A 23,290-nucleotide genomic window follows, 5' to 3' on the forward strand; every position below is an offset into this window, starting at 1 on the left:
GGTTTGGAACTAGGTGGTCTTTGGGGTTCTTTCCAATCTAAACCATTGTGTGATTTTATTAATGCCTTTTCAATTTCTAAAACAATGCACTGAGGGTAAAAAGGAATAAAGGATTATGATGAGATACCAAAGAGAAGAAAATTAGACATTTAAAGACATTGTTCCCTTCTCTAAGGAATGAATTTATTCTTTCCTGTCAAAAGGGTAATTTTGAATAAGCTGGCAAAACACAGACCCAAATAGAAAATTAGATATTTAATTAATACATAAAGAAATGCATGAACTGTAAAATCTCTGGAATGGAAGAATATTCAGATAAGATTTCACTGGAAAATGAGAAATAGTATTTGAATTGATAAAGAAGATGCAGTGTTAATAAACTGAATGCATGCACACATTCTAGGAGGAAATCAGTTTCCTTCTAGAATCTGCTTGGTATAATTGCATTTGAAATTATTTCTAGCTTACATATTATAGCTTATATATTTATATTAAAAACTATAAAAATAACCACATAAACCCCAACCTCTTTAAGAACTAAGATTAATGATTAATATTGAGATTCTTCAAGATTAATGTGTTAAGTAGGTTTTAGTCACAAAATACACGTTAAATTATTAGAGCAGAGAAGCCAAATCCTTGCTGTCCTAAGGTGCTAAATCAGTTGCAGTATGACTAAGAGAAGGACACCAGAGAATTAATAGTAAATGGAAAAACTCCAAGACAAGAGGAATCACAGCAAAAAGCTCTCCACAAAATATGCAGAAGTTTTTGCTAAGTCAGCTTAAAAAATACAGATTTTAAGTATAATTTGATGACTTATCTGGAGTAAACCTTATGGTGTTTTACTAAATATTTGGCCTCCCAGGTCTCAGGAGCTTTCTGTTCAAGTATTTGATACTAGTTATGTGATAGAGGTCACCACCTATCTATTATGGTTTCCCATTCACTGTTTTCTCCCCACCCTCCTTTTTCACTACTGTTTTTCCACATCCTCTTTATTCTCATTTTTGTTGTTTCCTTCTTTCCTGTTTTATTCAAAATATTATCATCAGTTATATCTTTTATTCTTTTCTATGTCTACCAGTTCCCTATCAACTCTCTATTTCTTTTTTTTTTATTTTTGTGTTTCTTTGTTTGTTTGTTTGTTTTTTTCTTTTTTGTCTGAAAAGAACACTGCTGCTTTCAGATATTTTCAAATCACAGTGATCAAGTACTTAGAACAAATGGTTTTCTTCAAGACTTTAAGCATCACAGGGTTGGTTAAGGCCTCTGGGTCACATGGATTGGTAGACTGTGGCAGGGCTAGAAGATGGTTGTTGTCAAGACACCAGAAGAGTTCTTCACAGAAATCTGGAAAAACTGCATTATTTGAGAAGCCTCAGGAACTCCAAGAACATATGCATATATGAGAATTTCTGTGCTGGGAAGTCTTAGTGTTGTTCATTATGATCTCCATGTTGAAATTAACTGAAGTACTAAATCCTCTAAAATACCATAGGCTTCCTCCCTTTTTCAGTGCACTGTTAGTGATCAAAACAGTTTGATTTAAGCTGAGGAAAAAACAAATCTTTAACGATTGTTTTGCCCTAAAAATCTTCACTTCTCTTTCTACCCATACTTCCCCCCACTCTGAAACTGGTAAAAAGAAATACTTTAAATATTGCTGGTAATTCCACTGTAATATAGCAAGCTTTGTGGTGCTCAAACATCTGACAGCATTAAAATGCACAGAAAGCATGTAGTCTGACACATCAACAGATGTACAGTGAGGCTGAAATATTCTGAGTATGCTAAATTTATTGGGCATAACATTTAGCTTGTGTCTGTTAATGCAGCCACAGTGTGTTCCAGTTCATGGCCTGTGCAAAGCTGGGTTTAATTTCACAGTCACAGTGGTGAGTTGTCCAGGATTTCTGAATGACAGGCAACCTGTACAGAGTATCTTCTGGGCTGCTGGGTGGATGCGAGTCAGAGGAAGAGCAGGAAAAATGGAACATGATAGGTGACCTTTAAAAATAATTTGTCTCTTTCAGCAGCTGCCAAGCAGGTAGGTACACATCTGTGGAAACGCTTTACATAGACAGTTGTAAAAGGCTGTATTTAAGCATGCTCAGCACCAAGTTCTGAAATAGGAGCTGAATACTGGCAACAAGAAGTCCCCAATATCCTTTAAAAAAAGGGATTTTTGCAGATGAGTCCATCTGAAAACTAGAAAATATTTAAATTGGTAATTTTTTCATTTCTTTCCTCCCTGTCTCCAGTTAGTTAATAACACGAAGAGTTTGATTCAGGCAGCAGTCTAGATAATAAGAGTGAAGCCTAGATTGATATTGTAGGAGTTTAGAATGGAGGAGAACCCTGTCCTTTTGTCTCAGAAAATCTGTGACAAGTTGATGTGTTTGCCTTAAAAGGCTGGCTGATGTGTTTGTTAACCAGCTAAATAGCAGTGAGGTTGGTGGTTAGAGTTGAGGATTTCTGTCAGCTGCTCAAACTGAAGAGGTTGCTGCAAGGTTAGCAGTGATCACATAGCAGTGATCATACCATCCTGTTCATCAGCTTGTCCTTGCATATGGAGAGGGACAGCAGCGTGTCACTAGTTTTGTCCATTATACTGAATTAGTATGACTAGAGGTCCAAGAAGATGGAAATGTGCCAGCCCAAACCTTGATGCCCTCTGAGATCTGTGAAAGCAGCACAGGCTGAAGCCAAATTGTCATATGCTCAGCCTGGACAGTTGCTGTGCATTTTGACAGATCTGACTTTGTTAGGGAACAGAAGCCAATCCACACTAAGTAAGAAGCAGATGGGTGAGGTATATATATATCTATCTTATTTGCTCATTTGTTTGACTCATGGTCAGATGGTAAGAAAAACTCAAAGAAACAAGAAAAACTGGTACCTCCCATGGACAGCTGATCAAGTGCCATTTCCCAAGCTGTACATTCCTCCACTCTGGCACCACAAGACCGGGACATTCCTGTTTGATGCACAGGCATCTGGCATAAACCAGCTTTCTACCTTATCAGCACTGTTGATTTGTCACCACTGCTTTGTTCCCTACATCTGTTTTTCTCACAGCTTCTCCCATGCCACTCCTCAGTTCCTTTGGTTCTTCCTTCCCCCCCCCCCCCTCCAGAGACATTTACCCAAATTCACATTAAGAACTTGATATTCAGAAAGCACCCCTGCTGCTTAATTCTCACAGAAAGAAATTTGTTTAACCAGTCGATAATAATTTCTACTTACTTTTCAAAACATAGACATGTTTAACCATTTCCATTTGAGTTCTGGAAGAAAAGAAGAGCATTTCCTCATGCTAAGAGCCTGGAGAAAGGTGATCTGCAGCGCTTGGCCATGCTTTACTGATCACACTGCAGCTTTGGGTGCCTGGGAGCCTGAGGGCTACTGAAATGTGTAAGAGCAGAGGGGAGAAGGAGCTGGGTCCAGAGCAACAGAGACACGGCACTCTGAATCCAACTGCAGGAACAGGGTGCAGCCTGACTTGAGTATTGCTGGGATAAAATTTGCCTGATGCAAATTTATGCATGAGCTGGAGCTAGAGGGAAGGAAGGAGGATAATAAGGGCAGTCAGAGGATGAGGGTGGGAGGAGAAGGGAGATATGGTCTAGGCAAGAAGCCTATAACAAGTGTGTATATGAAGAAAACTCCCCAAATTTCTTTTACTCTGAAGAAAGCTAAATCAACTGAAGCATTACAATGCAGTACAATTTTTAGTAATAAGAGGAGTCCTAAGCTTGTTGCTCTCAAATGGAGCTGTGGAAAAGCTCAAAGGCAGACAGGCTAGGAACTGGTGACAAATTCAGGGGAACTGGTGTATACAAGAATTTGTACTTGTCTGCCCTATATTATGATTTGGCTTATGTTTAATTTGGCTTTTAATTTGACTGAACACATTATTTTGACAACTGTATAAAAGGTAAATTTCTTGAAAAAATTAACCATCATAGGTGAATCTTAAGGAAGAACTGGAAATGGCCAGCTTGGAAGTGATAGAAATGGATTTGTTGTGTAGGTGCCATGCACACCATTGAAAAGCCACAAAACCAGTGCAGAGAGAGCTGAGTATGCAGCACTGTTGGTAAAGGAATCACACTGGGAATAGAGGATGGTGTCTGAACACTGTGATAAACACCTTACTAGATAATTCATGATTAAGGAAACAAGAAAGAGAAGATATCTAGGTCTGAATACAAGCTGGGTGTCTGTCAAGGTCACCATGTCCCACTCTTCCTGTTCCCCATTCCCTCTCTGATTCTCTCAGAATAAAGTGAAAATGCAGGGCAGCTCTTAACATTTCCCATTGATTTTTATTTTCCTGTATGAGGACAGGGTGCAGCCCATCATTCTAATTCCAACAAAAAAGGTCATTCATAAGTATCAATGCACTGCTTTCAGTGTATTCCTCAGCAGAAAGGATGTGGCACACCACAAGCAATACCCAGGTACCAGATGCAATGCAAACTGAGCTGCCAGCCAGGTATTCCTTCATCCCTGGAGGGACACTATTGCAAAGTCAAGATAACAGACTTAAGCAATTAAGATATGCTCTATGCATTAATGGAGAGAAATCTGTGGAGTCCTGCAAGCTTGCAGGCACTTACTGGAGAGCTGCTGCATAGGCTTCTTTCTCAAGGTAAAGAAAGCACTGGAAAGTATGCCAGTTTAAAATGCTATTTGCTTGAGCTGACATAAAGCTACAACACCACTTAAAAACACTGCCTTCTCATTCTGGCATAGAAACTCGTCAAGGTCATGTGCCTTGTGAAATGATGATGTCAGTTCCTTTGCTGCATGCAAAGTGATGTTTGGGTTTGCCTAAGAGAAAGCAAAATGGTTTAAGAAGCTGTATTTGAAGTTCATGTCCCTCTATTTCCCTTGCAGCTTTTGCAGTCACCGGTACACTTCCGTACTTCTAGACTCAGATCAGTTTCAGCCACTGATACACTGCTGGTTTTTCCCATATGCTCCATAGGCTCTTCATATATAGAGGATGGGTTATCAGAGAGTTCAGTAGCCTTTGCATGTCCTTCATAACCTTTGACTCTCATCCTGTGATGCCAGGAAGTCAAATCTGGTTACTATCTAATTAAATGCGTATTTTTGTCTACATTTAAATTAGAGAGAAACTTTAGATATTACCTATGAAAAATGTAAAGAAAGTCTCTAATTCCTGGTTTAATGGATACAGAAATAGTAGTCCATTCCCAGCTTCATCAGTCACATTATTGACTATTGCAAAGAATCTCATGACAAAGTTGTAAAGTTGTGAGTTTATTCCTGTTGTAATTAAATGAGGTATTTATGAACTAGTCACTGTACTGCAGATTAAGTAGAGTTTTATTATGGCATCTAAATATAAGGATCAGTGACTGTCATGGTCAATGGCATAACACTGCTACTAATATGTCAGATTTAGTATCAGAATAAACAACCAAGCTGCAGCATGAGGAGCCATTAGTGACATTGACTGTCACTGTTCAGGAAGCTCTTTAAAAACCATGCTGTCTCTAGTACTGTACTACAGGAAGCTCTTTAAAAACCATGCTGTCTCTAGTACTGTACTACACTATCCTATCCTATCCTATCCTATCCTATCCCATCCTATCCCATCCCATCCCATCCCATCCCATCCCATTCCATCCCATCCCATCCCATCCCATCCTATCCTGTCCTATCCTATCCTATCCTATCCTATCCTATCCTATCCTATCCTATCCTATCCTACCCTATCCTATCCTATCCTATCCTATCCTATCCTATCCTATCCTATCCTATCCCTAGTACCATAAAACAGCCTTGAAACTTCTAAAATTTTTAAAAAACATTTAAATAAGGTGCCATATTTTAAGACCAAATAAAGAAAAAGAAAAAAGGACATGACAGAACAATTTTAAAACCTCCATCACATAGCACACCACAAAAATACTTTCCTTAAGAGAATCAGCACCATCTTTCACCATACATGCCTTTTCACCTGTGTCTTGGTGAAAAATTTTAGCTGTTATAGTAGATATCCTCACTGAAAACTTGTCAGGGTTCAGATAGTTTTCCATCTTTACCTCCAAAATGTCTTCTACTGTATCTGATCCAGAAAACAATCTGAATTACTAAATGAAAACAATTTGTTTCATTTCCTTAGATATAAAACTTCTCCCTTCAACAAGGGGCAAGATTCTTTCTTCCCCTCTTTGCTGATTGACTGACATGCTTCAGCTTGAAACTGTGTCAGTCTGAAACTCAGCTGAAATATGTTTCACCATATATAAAATGGCACTTGAAAAACACAGGTGATGCAAAAATCTAAATAGAGTGTATGTTTGTAACTCATTACTGGTGACTGTCTGAGTCACAGCAAGCAGCAGTGCTGGGTTTGGGGTGACTGCTTCTCTGTGTCTTCGTTCTAAGTACACAGTAATATCATGCAAATAACCAGGGACAACCAGTTTATGCCGAGTGATATTGGCTTTATTGCTAGGGCAGATTTTAAGAGAGGTCACTGATACAACTTCATGTTATCTACAGCATGAATGTAGCTGAAGCCATTGGAAATCACACAATCAATCTTTTGAATGAGTTCCTTCTCATGATCATGACAACTAATAGTGTTTAACTGTTCCCTGAAATATGCAGATGGAGACTATATTACTGTATCTATCAGAAGGGGCTTATTTAAAAAGTGCATATATAACTTTAAAATTTGCTGGGCAGAAACACTTGGAAATAAGTCAGTAGTTAGGTTTTGGTGCTGTAAAGAAGCCTACAGTCAAAGGTCTGGCTAAGCAGAATTTTTTTTTTTTATGATAGTGGGAGTTAAGCAAATTATTCACCATGAATAATTTAGCCTATGAATTTATAGTTCTATAAAAGGTGCTACAAAAAGACTATCTTATCTTCACGTTTTTCCTACGTTTGAGGAACATGTGTATTTTACCATGTCTTGAATATACTTTTGCAGAACAGGTTACTTTTTCTTCTGCAAACAGCAGCACTGCACTATAGACCTACTTTACATTCTATATAAGGTCTACTTAAGTCTGTGGATCAAAGCAGTTTTTAGTTGTGCAAAGATTAAGTTGAGCCTTTCAGCTGAGATATATTTCATCCTAAAAATCTGGACAGCTTAAAACCTCATGGATAGGCCCAGGCTTCTCTGAGAGAATGTAACCTGTCCAGACCTAAGGCAGCTCTGAGCCCCAGGGCAGCACTTTGATTGTATCCATGGTCCTACATTCCTTTTAGAGGTTTATTATTTCTGGCATGGTAGCACATACCATGAAATTCCTGTCTAGTTCATACTACAGAAGATCTCACATCCCTTGCTCTTCCCAGATTCTCTAGAAATCTGAGCAAACTTTCTCCGGGCTCTAGGACACCTCTGGTGCTTCTGGCATAAGAGGCCATTGCAGATGAGAAGAGAGCACAGACCTCTTCAAATTATTAATGATGGGAATGAAAACTAGTATTACAGCTGTAGAGGGAGAGGGTTGACTTGATCCCAGTGATCTTCTAAAACATGGGACACAAGTCACTTTTATCTGTCTGCAACTTCTCTGAATCAGACCACAGACTTGCAGGCATACAATTCTTTGGAGAGGTTATAAACATCTGACCAAAGATGAGAGTTTCAATTGCAATATTTTGGTCAGGCTACAGGTTGGTTTTTTACAAGTGTCAGATAAAACCTGAGCTTTTTTTCAATTGTCAAACAATGAATGAGTTTTGAATTAGACATAATTTCTTTACCTGTCCTGACAAGGAATAGTATGTAAACAATCTGCACCCTCAGCCCAAACAATCTGGCCAGAATGATATTTCTGTATCTATTTCTGTTTTAAAAATTAGTGCATATTCACATTATTTGTGAATGTTTTATATCTAGAGCCATGGGCAGAAGTTGACCAAGTTAGGTAAAATAATGTAAAATTTTAAGACTTGTGCCATGGCTTAATAAAGGCAATTTTTTTGTCAATTCTGTCTGTTATCTTAGGGGACTTCTAATTTTTTATTTTTCCTTCAAATATACTTGGAGGAAAATTATAAGATGCTCTACTTTCAACTTTTTTTTTTTTTTTTTTATATTTTACAAGCCTTGAAGGTGCTCTGGGCCCTTTGATTTTGCTATCTATGCCATTATAATTTTATGGGGCCAACAGCAAGTTTTATTGATGTCCTCATCATGTTTCAGTTCCTCTCTTTGACCCTTTAAAGCAGCTGCATTTGAAATAAATTAGTATTAGATATTGCACTGTACAGGTGATATAGTTCTTGTCTTTCTGTGGTAGGGAAAAATCGTATAATTAAGATGTCACCTCAACAAAACACAGAAGTAAGGAAAAAGTCGCTCTAATTACTGAAGTTTAAGTTTTCAATTTATTCCATTACTTTTAAATAGTGTTATCCCATGGTTTTAAATGTCAGATAAGACTTGTGCAAATAATCAGTTCAGAATGGCACTAACTAAATTAAATGTTCTTGCAATCTCTTTTTTTTTCTTTGTTTCCTTTTTTTCTCTTTTTTTTTTTCCAGAGCCAATAGATGCATACTTTGGAGGGAACTCTAAAGGAATGGGATAATTTTCTCTGTAGGATCCTGTAGAACAATTTATATGAAACAATTTTGTGATATTAAAGCACAAGGGAAAGAACTTAATAATTTAGGAATTTAGGAGACTCCTGCATCCTGTTACAGGCTGGTATGCATGCTAGAAGACCATAAGAAAAAAGGTGGTTGACCTTCTGGAGTTGTTGACTGCCCACAGAAGATTTGAAGACTAGTAATCAGTGAAGTCTTCTCACACAGAATAGTGCAACAGGAAATGAAAAGGCAGTTGCCAGTAAAAAGTATGAGATAGGGCCTGAGGGAGGAAGAATCACCTGAAAGTTGAGAGTGAAAAGTCAGTGGGAGGAAATGACTCTGTCTAATTTTTGGAAGAGCAGAGCTGGCTATACTTATGACAATTGTGATTACCATAGCATCTAATTTAGTCCAGCTTGTCTGGGGTCTACCTTCTGCCTCTCTGGAGCTGCCAGCTGAATCCCACAATATTCTGAAAAATGGAAAGAAGATGCAGCATGTATGCTGAGAGGCAAATGGTATCAATGGATATTCTTGGTTTCTCTTCTCTAGTTCTCAAACAAAAGAGAAAATTCACTTGGGATACTCTCATTTCTGCCTCAGAAGTTCTGGGAATTCAAAGTGTTTATCATGTCCCTTGGATGGGAGACTTGTAGATGGGAAATAGTGCTTTCTGAATGGGGCTTGTAGGTAGGATTTCTCAGAGAAACCAGACAGATAAAAAACCAAAGGTCTGAAACAAAAGAAAAAAATTACTTTTTATTTGGTTGGTTTTTAACTAGAAGAGCTTTGGAACATTTCCACCTTTACCTGAAACACTTCAAAGAGTGGGCTACTGACAGATAGACAGATCTGAGACCAGAGAGACAGACAATGTTAAATCCCAGAGCTGTTTCAACTAGGTTGATAGTACTATATAGGAGCAGCAGGAGAAGGAAAATTGTCCAGATTTTTGTGTGAGAACTCATATGTGACTCATGGAGGGGAAAGCACGTTTTTAATATTCAACTGCTATCTACTGTAGGAGGAGGGCTCCTAATTTGACAATATGTATTCTCACTGAGATTACAGTACTGAATGTTGATACTGGTGCTCAGAAATGAAGCAGCAGGCATTTACTTTGAAGTAAGTTAGTGGAAGAATTTTCTGCATGCTAGCTATTTTCTGCTCATTATCAGTGAAAATAGGCTAAGCTACCCTTCTCTCAGACTGTCTGCCTACACTGTAAGATGAAGGAGAGCAGCAAAGCTCAAACTCTGGAGCTCTGACTGCCACACTGCTAACATATATAATGAAGTGTTAACCTCATTATGATCATGAAGTAGTAGTAGGTGCATGTCAAAGGTGTGCAGGAGAAGAATACTTTTAGGTTATTCATGATCTATTTACAGCTCTGCACTGTTTTCTAGGATCCAAATTTGAGAGCTGAGGAAAATACCTTACAGTATCAGAGATCTAATTCTGAACTGGTATTTTGGTTCAATGTTTTATTTGATTAGCATTAATTTCCCATCAGATGATGTCAATGTCTTGCAGCATACTCAAACTGAGCACCAATTATGACTATGTCCTTCACAGAATTTTTTTATAAAGGCTATCAAAGCCCCCTTTTCAATGATGGTTAATGTTCTCAAAGAGATGAAATGTTCATTCATCAGCATGAAACAAACCCTCTAAGTGATAAAACTCTGGAGTTGTGTGTAAACATGGACTCTGAAGCTGGTTTTGAAAGTGTGTGATGGCTTTGGTAGGATGAATTACTGAGATGAATAGCTGAATTTGTAGGTCATTGCTGTTATTCAGCTCCAACTGTTGAAGCATCAAATTGCCAGGCTTGTTCTACAGAAGAGAAAGTGTCTTATCTAGGAGTAAAGAATTATTACCTCTTGGAATAATTGCCATTTTCCCTGCTGGAAATTCAAAGGATTTTGAACTTTTGCCTCCTACTATTCAGTTGCTATTTGTGGAGAGATTCCATTAAAAAAAAAAAAAAAGGAGTTCTCATTTCTATACTTTACCACGTGAGCAACGTCATTTATCTCCTACTTTTTGTGCAGTATTTCTATGTTCTCTCCTTTGCACATTTGAAACTAATTACTTGGCTAGATGTAAGATGGTGTTACCTTCCATCAGTGCAAGGTGGTGAATGTCACAATGAATCCAGGGAAACATCTCCTGACCAGTTATATCTTCACCACATATCCCGGTAAAGAAACAAAGAAACTGCAGTCAGGGAACAATAAAGCATCCTTACATTAACACCAGGAAAAAACCCCACATCCAGAAATGGACTTTCTACCACTATTTATCAAGGCAACTGCCTTTTAAGAAAAGAATCCAGGCCCCTGGGGTTGATTTCTAGAATCTCTCTTTAGCTGTAGAGTGATGGCAGCTGCTTTGTAAGAAGGAAGGGAGACCTGAAAGGTCCCTTTTGGCTACTCTAACTGGAAGTACCTGAAGACCACTAGCTTGAGGCAGAGACATAAACGGAGCCTACAGAGATTAGCTGCAGGTACAGCTGTCAGTTCTGAAGTTGATAACCTGTGTTATAGATGACTTGTTTTATGTCAATTGTTTCCAAGTGGATATTTAGGTATTTCTGAAAAGATATAATTTAATTTGGAGTGGTTGCTGGAGATGAAAAACAGACAAGAAGCACATTTCCTTTACCTCCCTGACACTTTCTCAAGAGCAACTCATGGCTGATCTTGGTGTTTCTGTGGTCAATCATATATCCTATTAAGAAACTCTCAAATTATTTCTGTTCACCAGAATGATACTTTTACAAAAGTAGTGTTTAATTATGCGTAGCTAATTCTTTATGAATGCATATTACAACCAAAGAAATACTCCACTCTTAGTAATAAAGTACAGACTATGGCAGTACATGTGTAGGTCTCCAAAAAGGATGTGAAGACAAACCTGAGTATTGCATCCAAACCCGCTATACTTAACGGAAAAGTCAAGCCTCTTCTCTATTCTACCGCAGTAATGAGCTGCAAGTTCTAGCCTAAATGAAAATGTAGATTCCTGTCACGTTGTCTAAGTTTTGTTTTTTTTCTCTTTACAGCTGGTCATCCAGATAGCCAGCTTTCCCCTCCTGCCTTGTCTGTATCAGCCATTAAAGCCTAAGTGTATCTAAATAACAGATTAAAGAATTTCCTTGAAACATTACCATTACCTTTCATTCATTTTTATAAAATCCTGCATTTCTCTAGTGCTATTATTTTTGTTACTACACATGCACATAAAACAGGATTTTTCCTTTGTTGTCTCTTTCAGCTTTATTTCACTCCTCAAATCATAATACCTGAATAAGAATTATATACTAAATGCCTTTATCTCTGGTTTCCCAGAAGGTTAAAATTATTTTATATGTGTTCTCCAAGCCAGTATTTTTTGGAAATTATTTCAAGAAAGCAGAAAACACCTCAACCTAAAGAAGAAGAAATTCTCCCTGTTTTACAACTGCAATTCAATTACTTTTTGTTGTTGTTGTTTCTGATTTGACCCTCCTGCTTTACAGAAAATATTATGAACGGTTATGAGGCAATATTTTATTAATAAACTATATTGTTGTAACACCTAGAGCAGAAAGTGATGTTGCATTGAGGTAGGTGTTGTACAAGAGATCGTTTCCGATGGGCAGCAAATAAACTATCTATCACAGCAAGAACATCTGTGGCAGAAGAAGCTGCTCCTATGCAAATAACACTAATAAAAATGGAAATAAGACAGGTGGAAGATCAGTTTCTTAGTAAGATTCTTCCAGAGTGCTTTTCAAAAACCCATCTGTCTTAAAAAATAGGGTCTTGCATTCATTTTTGATGACAAATGAGAATTGCATAGTATGGGAACAACAGGAAGTGAATGCAACTGATGCCAGACTAGCAGTGAAATGGGAGGCTACTCCCATATTGCCCATTTAAAGAATGTAATTGCAGGTGGGTACAAATTGTAATTTGATCTATGTATCCAGATCTTCTGTTGGTTTTAATCCCTCTGGGCCACTAAAACATGCCTAGTCAGTATGATGGGACATTTAGAAGCTTTAAAGATACAGAATTCCATGTCTACTTTGCCCTTCAAACTGCTGCACTTGGGTAACCGTGTTAGCTGTGCTCTTCCCTCATTCAACATCACTCTGAGAGTTGCACAGTAGACATGGTCAGTTGCACAACACTTTTACATTAGGAAATCCATCTCTCTGCAGAGAAATTTGATTTTTCTTTGGTAGAAAGAATAAAAGGATTTTTTGTGTGTTTCTTTCTTACTTTGGTACTGGTATGTTCTTTTGCTTACTGTTCTTTTGTCTTATTTGCAAAGACAGTAACATAAGCAGAGAGGAAAAAGCAAAAGAATCATATTTGCAAAGTGCTAATATAATCCCATGCTATTAGAAAAATTAAGTATTCAATGCCAGGAATCCCATTCCTTTCCTGCAGAGTTATTTCAGCTTCTGAAGGCTCTGGCTGAAGACTTCTGTCTCCTCACTTTGAATTAATGTATGAAGACGCCATGAGCCTGGATGAGTCAGACAGTCAGCTCCAGTCCAACTGCTCTAATTGAGATGAGGTGAGAATGCACCCTGTTTCCAGATATTGACCAAAGCTAGACTGCCTCATCTTTTGTAATATCAACAGAACTGACTTGGAGAGTACCAGAAAATGGTTCATGACTCTCTTGCTGACCAAACATTTTGAAGGATTTTCATTTCCTCTTTCACAGAAGTTCAACATGTTAAATTTTAAAACCAAAACAAATGGAAAAGTGTATCTTCAAAAAGGCACATTAGTTATGTGGTCAAATAATTTTCCACTTCAAAAATCAGTGCATGGGATTCACAGATTAATATTTTACACCACTAAACAAAGAAAAATTTACAGTTTTCTGGATTAAACCCTCACTGAAGTTTAAGCAACCACTCTGTACAAAGTGCTTAGAGGAAATAACATTAACACCCCTTTATCTCAGAAAAGGGGGAATAAGCCCTCCTCACAAATTGTAAATGTTGGGAATAATTGATTCTTGACGTGAGTAACCCTTGAAATTCATGTAAGATGTCAGTAGCAGAAAAACTAAGCAATGGCATGTAGCATGGCCTAAAAATGAGTCCAAGTCAGTTTAAGATGCATCAGTATTGCCTCTTGAGTTATTCTGGGGAGTTGGCCAGGAAGCTGCTGCACTGGGAAATAACCATGAGGTCCATAAAAGGGATAGAAAATATCCAGATGAGTGTTGCTGTAGGTGTCAGAGACTTCCAAAGGACCTCACTGGTGGGCCTTACTGTGAGAGAGAGGCAGTTTTGCTGGAGTGCTGAGCGACAGTTATGCCACAGGAGGGTGCACCGGGATAAGAAAGCTGTCTGCATGGATACAGGCATTATATAAGGCACATTATAACTTCACAGGGAACAATAATATTCCAAATAACTTCAATATCTCCTTGTAGAAGCAACAGTCTCAATAATTTCTTTGTATTGCCTCCACCTAACATTGAGAGGGTAATGAAACTTCACAAATATGGTGTTGCAAGTGTCTCTTTGCCCATATTTTTTTTTCAATGCATGGCAGACAATCACGAATTTGTGTGCTCATCAGCCTATGTTATCAGGTGAACACAACCCCTGCTTTAGGTATGACTCCAATATAACCACTTTCTGGTCAAGAATGACATGTCCAGCAATTGTCCTACTGGACACACATCATTGTCCCAGGTATAAAACAAAATCTTACCTATAACTTTTCCTAGGAACAGTGCCTTTGGGGAATTGAACTGAATGTCAGATGCAGCTGGCAGGCTGTAACTTGCTGGAGGATAGTGATCAAGCTGGAGAAAGAGAAAAGAAATTATGAGTATTTTGAACTGATCTGCTTATTACAGTGCTACTGAATCAGGTCTACCTTATGGAGTTTATGCTGTCACTTACACCTCTGTCTGATACACTCTGCTTTCATTTTGATAAAGTAAAACCAACAGTAAACACCCTTTCTTCCATATCTGCCATCTCCACAGTTCCCAAGGCCTAGAGAATACCTGTATTGGATTTTTTTTTTATTCTGATTGATGTAGAATCCCATCAGTTTTGCTTGTGTGCTTCAATATAATTGCTAAAAATAACAACAGCATCAACAATAAAGGAAATTACTATTTCCGTAGAAACAGATTTCCATTTGGGACCTATGTTACTGCTAATTCCAGATTTACATAGCTGGGAATTCAAGATTAATTCAGGTGTTCGGCATTCTCCTTTTCTTTCAGAAAAGTCATAAATTAATAAGACATGCTTGTTTGGACTTCATGTTTGTTATTTTCTTGTTGAAAATATTGTGCTATTTGATGGTTATGACACCTACTGAAACATAAAAAATAAATTCAAGAGTAATCATCTTAGCTAAATAGTTTACTCTATAAGAAATGCATATTGTCCCCGATATGACATAACAATCACATTACATTAACACTATTTCCCCCTAGTTTTTAGCTATTTAACAGAAAAATGTGAAGAGAGTAATAAAATGAATTGCCTATGCTTAGTAATAGTGCTATTAAGATAGTTTAATATAGATTAATAGAGTTTTGATGTTCATATTTCATAAAGGTAATTGGGGTGAATTTTTATCTTTGCTGTTGTTATTTATTTTCTCAGGTTTATGTGTTTATTACACAGGCTTAAATAGGACATAACAATAGTTTATTTTATTCTGGCCTTACCTTGTCACAAAACAGGATAGAAAGTCATAAATGTGATTTAAGACTTTGCAGGGTACAATAGACTGTAAGAAGTAGTTCTGGAGAAATGGTAACAGTAAAGGACACACAATATTTTCACATATTTTTTTTCCGTATTTCTAATTTTAAAATGTCATTATTGTGGATTATTTTTCTTTAGTGGTACTGCAAATGCTCAATTTGGTGGTTAAAAGTAAATGAATGGCAGCAGAGAAATGAAGGAAGGGCTGAATTCCATGCTATCCTGGAATACTGTGAGATCAGGTACTTGGAAAGCCTCCCAGGGTCATGAGTCTGCAGAGGCAATAATCTCAAAACCCTATAATAATTGGAGAAGAGGGGTCCTCTGTTTCTTGTAATGCCCTATAAAATTACAAGAGAGGTGTATATACATAGTAGATAGAAAGGAAAAATAGTCTCTGAAGATCACAAAAGAGATCTATCAAGTTTTCATGACAATAAGTGACTTCTAATTGATCAAACTAGTATTCATACTGATTATTTTGGGTTAAATATATGCAAAAATATAGTTCCATATTCTTACTCAGAAACTAAGAAGTTTCCATTTGTTCAGAGTATCTTCAACAGTTTTCCTCATATTTTTAATAAACTGCAGAAATACACGTTTTATCTGAAGTTAGAGTTATATAAATTCAAATTGAAGAGAGCTGTTTTTGAAACAGTGTAGTCAAGTGAATACAAAGAGTTAAAACACAAAATAGATCTCAACCTTAACCATAACTGATTCCACTAAGTACAGACTCCAGTTAAGTGCTTGCTATTGGCTTCCCTGGTGGAAGGGAAATATGTGTTCCAGCATCCAACATTACAAGTGTCAGACCCATTGTCAATGGGAACTGCACGCACATCAGGTGAAAAAAATATTCCCTTCTTATTTCATAAAACAAATAGAAATGGCGCATATCTGTCATGGTATTTGCCTTTAAGGTTATTAAATGAAAGGTGTAGGCTTTAGAAAGCTGTATTAGGAAAAGACTGGTGAACACTTATCCACAAAACCCTGATTGTCCATCCTCTCATATGCCAAGAGGTAACCTCATGTAATTTCTTTGCACGTGGTGGAATTATTTCTGGTACATACACAGGATTAATCTCCTAGGTTTTCCTCTTATAAATATGACTTAAAATAAGCCTTATAAAATAATCTGGCATACTACCACATACATTGGTATCTATCAGCAATGTTTAAATATTTTTTTTATTGTGAGTTGGAATCTGAGCAGTGGTGTTGATCAGACGATCATAATTCTGATAAAATAAGAATAAATTATAATAATAATTATCAATCTATGATTTAACTTACCAATGTATTGTGGGTATCCAAAATCTGTAGCTATGGTCCAAGTGTTACTCCATTAGAGTAACTATTAGGAACAAGTAATAAAAAATCATCCCTGCCTACTGTGCAGACTTCCTCTACCTGAGTACACTAATTGTGTCTGCAGGACATACATCAAAATGAAAAGTCAATTTAAATGATGAACCTGTGTGAGCATTCACATGGACAATTATAGAATATCAAAGCCTGCCAGCTGTGGTGTAATGAAATTCACTTTGTCTTCAGTCAGCATTCAGGATGTGGAAAGGCCCTAATTTTCCTCATCTTGGAACAGGTTAGTCAGCGGTAATATTGGCCAGATTGAAACAAAAAAAAAGTTCTTCCAGTGACCTCATTTCCCCTTGGGACTTCACCATAGCAGAGCATTCCATCATGGTGCAGAGGCAAAAGATCCTGCCGCATGTGGGAATCAGGGGCTGCAACAAGGAGACTAATGCTGTGTTACATTGTCGGCTCTAGCAGGTACAGCCAGTTTACTGCAAAGGTTTATTCATTTAAACTGATCTCTTGTAGTGAGTGAATAATTGAATCTATCCACTCACATATATTTTCCAGATCTCACTGAAGTCAAGGAAAGATTTCAAAATGGGTTCAGCTGTGGACTATTTTCAGGGTTTAATGACTGAAGTTTTAGGTTGTTTTGATTCCTGGTTAAAATAAATTTCTATTTAAAAGCTGTTTATACTGATTTTCTGGGGCAAGCATTTGTGATCAGTGATAGAGCCAGGTTCTGCTCCACTGTCAGCTCTGGCATTTCTTTCCCCTCTCGTCCCAGGAGGATACCTGTATTGCTTTCCACAGCCAGCTTTGAGCTACACCCTTCTCTAATCCTGGCACCTGGAATGAAATGGTGCACCACAAGACAACAGTCAGGAAATAGTGAAATTTCTGTCCTCTCACTTTTATTGCTTGTCTTTGTACTAAACTAGTATTATCTAATAAAAGAAATTGTTTTCCCTGGAGGCACTGAACCTAGGGTTTCTTTACAGGTCTGTGAGTTAAAGTACTATGCTGAATTGTTTCCAAAGCTGTATGTGACTGCCATCCAGTGGGTGCTTCAGTGTAAGCAGCTGGAACACACCAACCTGCAGTCTTAGCATGAAATACTAGCCTATCATTTTAATATAAGACACATAATAAAAAAGGAATTACTAGTGTCAAATGATATTTGAAAAAAGTTATTACATTATTTAATGAAAATTAAATAGAACCTCTGCATACGCAGAGGTTGATGTCATGAATTTGTATTAAATTACAGTTTTAAAATTATATTTAAGATTTTTCATTACAGCTACTTTTCTTTAAAAACTAATTAATTTCTTTTGAGCTTAATATAAACATACAGTGTGGCTTTGAGTGTTACACAGATGAAAGTGGGTGGCAGTTTCTGAGGAACTTGCATTTTCAGTCACGTCACACCAAGGCAGACTGTCTTTATCTGAAGTTGCTTGGATTTAAGCAGAAGTTCAATAAAATGCTATTTCTTTTAAATTACTGTTCACTTAGATAATAAAACTAATCTTGATGGGAGTTCTGAGATTAACAGACATATCAATCTAAGGGCAAACATAAGGCCTACATCACCTTAGGAGTCTTGGAAAAAAAATATATACACATATGCATATATTATATTCATCCTGTGGATATATCTACATCTGTATTGTTTTCAATCCAAGTCTGTGTGTGCACTGCTATAAAGTTAAGGGTTTTCTTTATGCTGAAGACATTTTATAAAAAAATATTGTCAAAATCAAATGGAATAATATGCTGTAAGGTTTAATCTCACATCATCTGAAGTAAATACAGCTTTACTATTGACTTCAGTAATAGCAGGATAAAGAAGAGGATGTGTTATCATCATGATCAATGTCAGTATTTCTCTTCTGCATTATTACGATGATTTATCACTTGTTTGAAAAAGCTTCTCGAGTCCTGCACAAGGGCTTTTTGTGCTAATTTCTATAGTTATGCATAGAGTTATATTTGAGTTAAATATATGCAAAAACATAGTCTATGTATGCATAGACTAAGCATGAGACCTCAAGAAAATAATAACAAGGCAGATGATTAGATGGAGCTCCTCCCAAGTACCCAAAGAAGATAACAAAGTAGGAGAAAGCACGAAGCTGATTATGAAAATCAAATAGGAGATATTACAGCTTTTTATTGGTGAAGTGGAGATGATTATTTCCCTGCTAAAAGGTTAGGAAAAAACCTTACAAACAACATTTCAATATTTTTATTAATGTGATTATATTCATTTGTTTATTTTTTCAGCACAAAATAAAAGGAGCAGATTCGACTGGCAATTGTGTAATTCCTTAGGCTGATCATGGCTACTCTTACTGCAATTCAGCTCCTTCCTCAGTGTGGCACTAGTACTCTGCTGATCTTTTTCTGCCAGGTTAGGTCCTTGACCCAGGTTACTGTGGATCAAATCAGAGCTGGAGCAGGGACACACCATAGTGAACAGTGGATCCAGAGAAATAGGCAGGACCATAAAACCAGAATTTTTTACTGCCTTAGACTCTCACAGACCTGCAACCTCACTGCTCATGTGGAACACAGAAGGAGGCACATACCTCAACAGCATAATGTAGGGCAGAACTAAAGGTTTGCATTGTGCTTTCAGCTCTTCAGATGAAATATCTGTAGAGGTATAGTCAATACTGTTTTAGGAATCACTCCAAATCTGTTTTGTTGGTTTAATGCATTGATTTAGCCTGTTGCAGGTTTTTCTTCTTTAAATAAAGGTCAACTTCACCATTTTATGATAAAGTCTCCTTTTTTTTTTGGGGGGGGGGGGGCATTAAACTGTGATCAACACAAGATACAGACAAAAAATGTGGTTTTTTTCCTGTTTCAAAACTTCAATTCTTTATGTACAGTAAGCTTGTATATATACCTGAAAGCTGCTGTTGCTCTGCTAAATAATGACAGGGATAATTTAGCTTTCTCTAAAAAATACAAAAATTGGTATAAAATATAAATGAAAATGTAGATACACAACTCAAAATGTAACAGAAGCACTGATAAGGAAAAGGACACTGTTTAGTCTGGCCGCCTTCGACTGAAACAATTCTTTGATACTTCTTTCACATATCTGTTGACTTTTTATTGCTCTCTTTAATAGATGAATTACAATAAGTGTTAACAGAAGCAATAGCAAGTCATATAATGCCAAGTTATTAAAATTAAAGAGATCTATCTCAGGTACCTAAAGATGACTTTCACAGGACATTAATTTGTCCAATGTGTGCTGCCATATAATGGAAAACACCTATTTCATGTTAGGTTTTGACTTTTTTAGCTTCATCTTGGACTCTGGAAATACCTAATGGTTCTTTTGTTCTCTCTTTTTTTCTTTAATTCCAATAAAAATTATATCAAACAGCAATCCCACAGGCCAAGGAAGACACATGCATTCATCACTGGAAAGACACTATAGAAGAAGGAAATAGTTTCAATGTAAGCCAATGTAAGTAACACATTTGTGAGGTGGATAAATCTGCTGATATGCTCTGCAGACCCTTGCTCTGCTCTGAAAAGCAGACTCAGGAACTGTCAGACTGCACCATAGTCCCTCGTGACCTGAATGGCCTTTGCTTTATTTCCAAGGAAAGTGGGGTGTAGGGTGAGAAAGACATTTCACTTCTGGGTCTTATCATGATATGAGGCCTAGACATGGACAAAGTTTGGGACAAAAAAGCTAAAACATGCCTCTGAATCCAGCAACACATGTTTGGCTGAAAAGATATGAGAAGGATGTTGAAGAGTTCCTCTCCTCTGGAGTGGTTTTACAGAGCAGAAAGTAAAGATGAATATTTTCCCAAAAGGCCTCCACGTTTGAAACTATCTCAACTGATGCAGAGAGGGTAAAACTTCTGTAAAGATATATACTTGCCCCTGTCCCTCTGCAACAACTACAGGAAAGGCAGTAGGCCAGGTTTTACAACCATGGAGTCACAAGGAAAGATGTTATCCCCAGATGGGGCTCTATGGATCGTGTTTTTCCCACTGTATACTTGTCAGCAAGAGAAAGATCTAACTCCATGTCCTGATCTTCAGGTGAGAGTATTCCACCCCCTCATTTATTGGTGAGTGAAAGGACTTCCCTTTATGAAAATATTTTGTCTGACTTTTAGCTAGCTGAGATTCAATGGGGATGTGTTGACTTGTCTTGGCACATGCCACTAACCAACTCTAACACGCACAAAAGGGAAGTATTTATTTATGAGCTTCCTGTCTACCCATAGCTGCTCTGTTTACCTGAAAGATTGTAAGTTGCACTGTAAAATAAAGAAGCTGAGTAAACTCAGTGAAGGTTTAAAACCTGTAATTCTTTATATATTAGAAAACAGATGTTGCTTAGGGGTATGGGAATTATATGCTATATCATTATAAGGTTTATTCTATTTTCAAAGGTTCTCATATTGATAGCTTTTTATGCTTTGTCACTTATTTGTGAAAAAACCCTATGTTTTCAAACCTGAGTAAAACCCACTTTCTTGTGACTTCTGATTGAGAAAAGAGCTTAGCAGTTGTGGGGAAACTGAGTGCTAATGCATTAAACATGCAGATCTAATGCATGGTTCTGCTCTAGAAAGTGGTCTGAGCTTGTCTTTCCCTTACATGAGTATTTTGAGTAATACATTGCTGCTACAGGATGGCAATACATAGTGGAAAGATGTATCTCCAGGGATTTTAAATAATTCATTTCAGCAGGAAGAGCTTTACTATTAATAGAACAAATGATTTTTTTTTTTCTTTAAAGAAAAACCTGCTTGGAAATTCATTAATTATGCTTTTAATATAATTGAATTACCTTATTACGAGAAAAAAAGCAGAAGATTACTGTTGCATTGATATTAGCTATGGTTTACATGTTTTACCTGTGGTTAAGGTCCTGGATATTTAAAACATGTTTTATTCATGACAGCTGCTGTGGAATTTGTAAATACTGTCTGACTGCTTCCTTCCAAATCATGAACGGAACTTACCCATTCCCTACCAGTGGAATGTTGGTTAAACCAGTCTTCAAATTAATCAGGTGTCTAGACAATTTACAGCACTGCCCAAAGAATGATGAGGCAGCAGGTTTCCCAGAAAATGAAGGAAAGAAATAAAGATGGTATTTCTACATAATTTTGGCATAACAACCATTACCAAGGGTAAATGTTTTCAGAATGTGACTCAAAGGGGGAGTTTTCAGAGAAGAGTTAAAAAATTGTTTTATGGCTCAAAAACTATAGACATCTGATGGTATACTAAAATAGTTCAATTTATTTAGCTTCTTGCAGACAAGATGAAAAGATATTTTAATCAGCATCTCTAACAAAATGTGAAGGGGAGTAACACCTGACACTAAACACTTCTTTCATCTATCAAGCATAGACACAGAGATAAATGTTGAAGTCTGCAGAATTCAAACTGTAAATTAGGTGTAAATTACTTAAAGGAAAGGCACTTAAGCACTGGCTTAAGTGCCACTGGAACCCGTGGCCAAAGGATATGGTAAATTTTCTATCATTTGAAGTCTTTAAAGCTAGATAAAATGTGTTATACTGCTATGATTACTTTTTGGGTTGGCTGCAGAAAATAATTTGGTGATTTTTTATGGTCTCAGCTAAGAAAGAGCTCAAACAGTGCTCATATTCTGTTGGGGCTTCAAAATATAGGAATCATGATCATCATGGCAGGCGAACGAAGATTAATCTTCGAGGAATCATGATAGTTAGGCATGATTCTACAACACCAATAATGATAGGAGATGAAATTATAGCCTCACTGAAGTCTATAAGAAAGTCCCCACTCCCTTTAATAAGACCAACATTTAATCTACAATTATAAAAATCTTTGATATATTCATTGCATTTAAGATGGGGATTATATACAGACTGCTTTGCTCCACTTCACTCATTTTATTTTATAGCTATTATGTTTACCATTTTATTTTCTACTTCAGATTAGTTTTGAATTAACTTTGTATGATTTACATTTTTAAAGCATCTAGGAGTTTGCAATTGTTACCTCTTTTCAAGTTGTGCAAAGTTCAAAATGGAAATGAGAGAAAGGACTGTTTATTCCGTTTATTCTTGATTTCCATTGGGTGAGGGTCAAATATTTCATTGATCATTTTTCACAAAGATGGGTTTCTGCTGCTTCCCTCTGTTGAAGCTGGAAAATGGAGATCTGTACAAATACATTTTCTAGATTATTCTCAACCTTATGAACGGCTGAGTTCAGGTCAAGATTTCCATAAAGCCTCATAATTCAGCTCACTTTGAGTAGAGTCAGCAAGGAACATTCTTGTGTGTAGCTTCTTTGCCACAATTGGACATATTGTCTAAGCCTGAAAGAGAGAACTGTCAGCTGTCCTTCTGTGTGGTCTTATGAGCAGATGTGCAATGGCTACTGATAGTTGTCCTGAAAGTATATGGATGGGATTGGGACACCAGAGTCCTGAAGAGATCACTCAGATATAATCCTTTTTAGGTAAAAAGAAGGCATTATAAACTGTGACTCATAACCCATTAATAGAAATTACTTTAAAGCAGGGATGGAGAACTGGAGACCTGTTGAGAATGTGAAAGCGCGGAA

General features: G+C 37.0%; 1 protein-coding gene across 1 annotated transcript in view; it reads right to left on the minus strand.

Annotated features, from left to right (window-relative positions):
• The window catches only part of CNTNAP2 (contactin associated protein 2), a 1,021,678-nt gene that overhangs the window by 49,780 nt on the left and 948,608 nt on the right, over positions 1 to 23,290 (minus strand). Inside the window, exon 21 of the mRNA XM_039378395.1 lies at positions 14,334 to 14,427. Within this exon, the coding sequence (XP_039234329.1) occupies positions 14,334 to 14,427 (94 nt within the window). The remainder of the gene's footprint in view (positions 1 to 14,333; positions 14,428 to 23,290) is intronic.

This window comes from Pipra filicauda, unplaced genomic scaffold (genome assembly GCF_003945595.2).
Source record: "Pipra filicauda isolate LSUMZ 115617 unplaced genomic scaffold, ASM394559v2 scaffold137_size4652046_pilon, whole genome shotgun sequence".
In the NCBI taxonomy this organism is placed as follows: Eukaryota; Metazoa; Chordata; class Aves; order Passeriformes; family Pipridae; genus Pipra; species Pipra filicauda.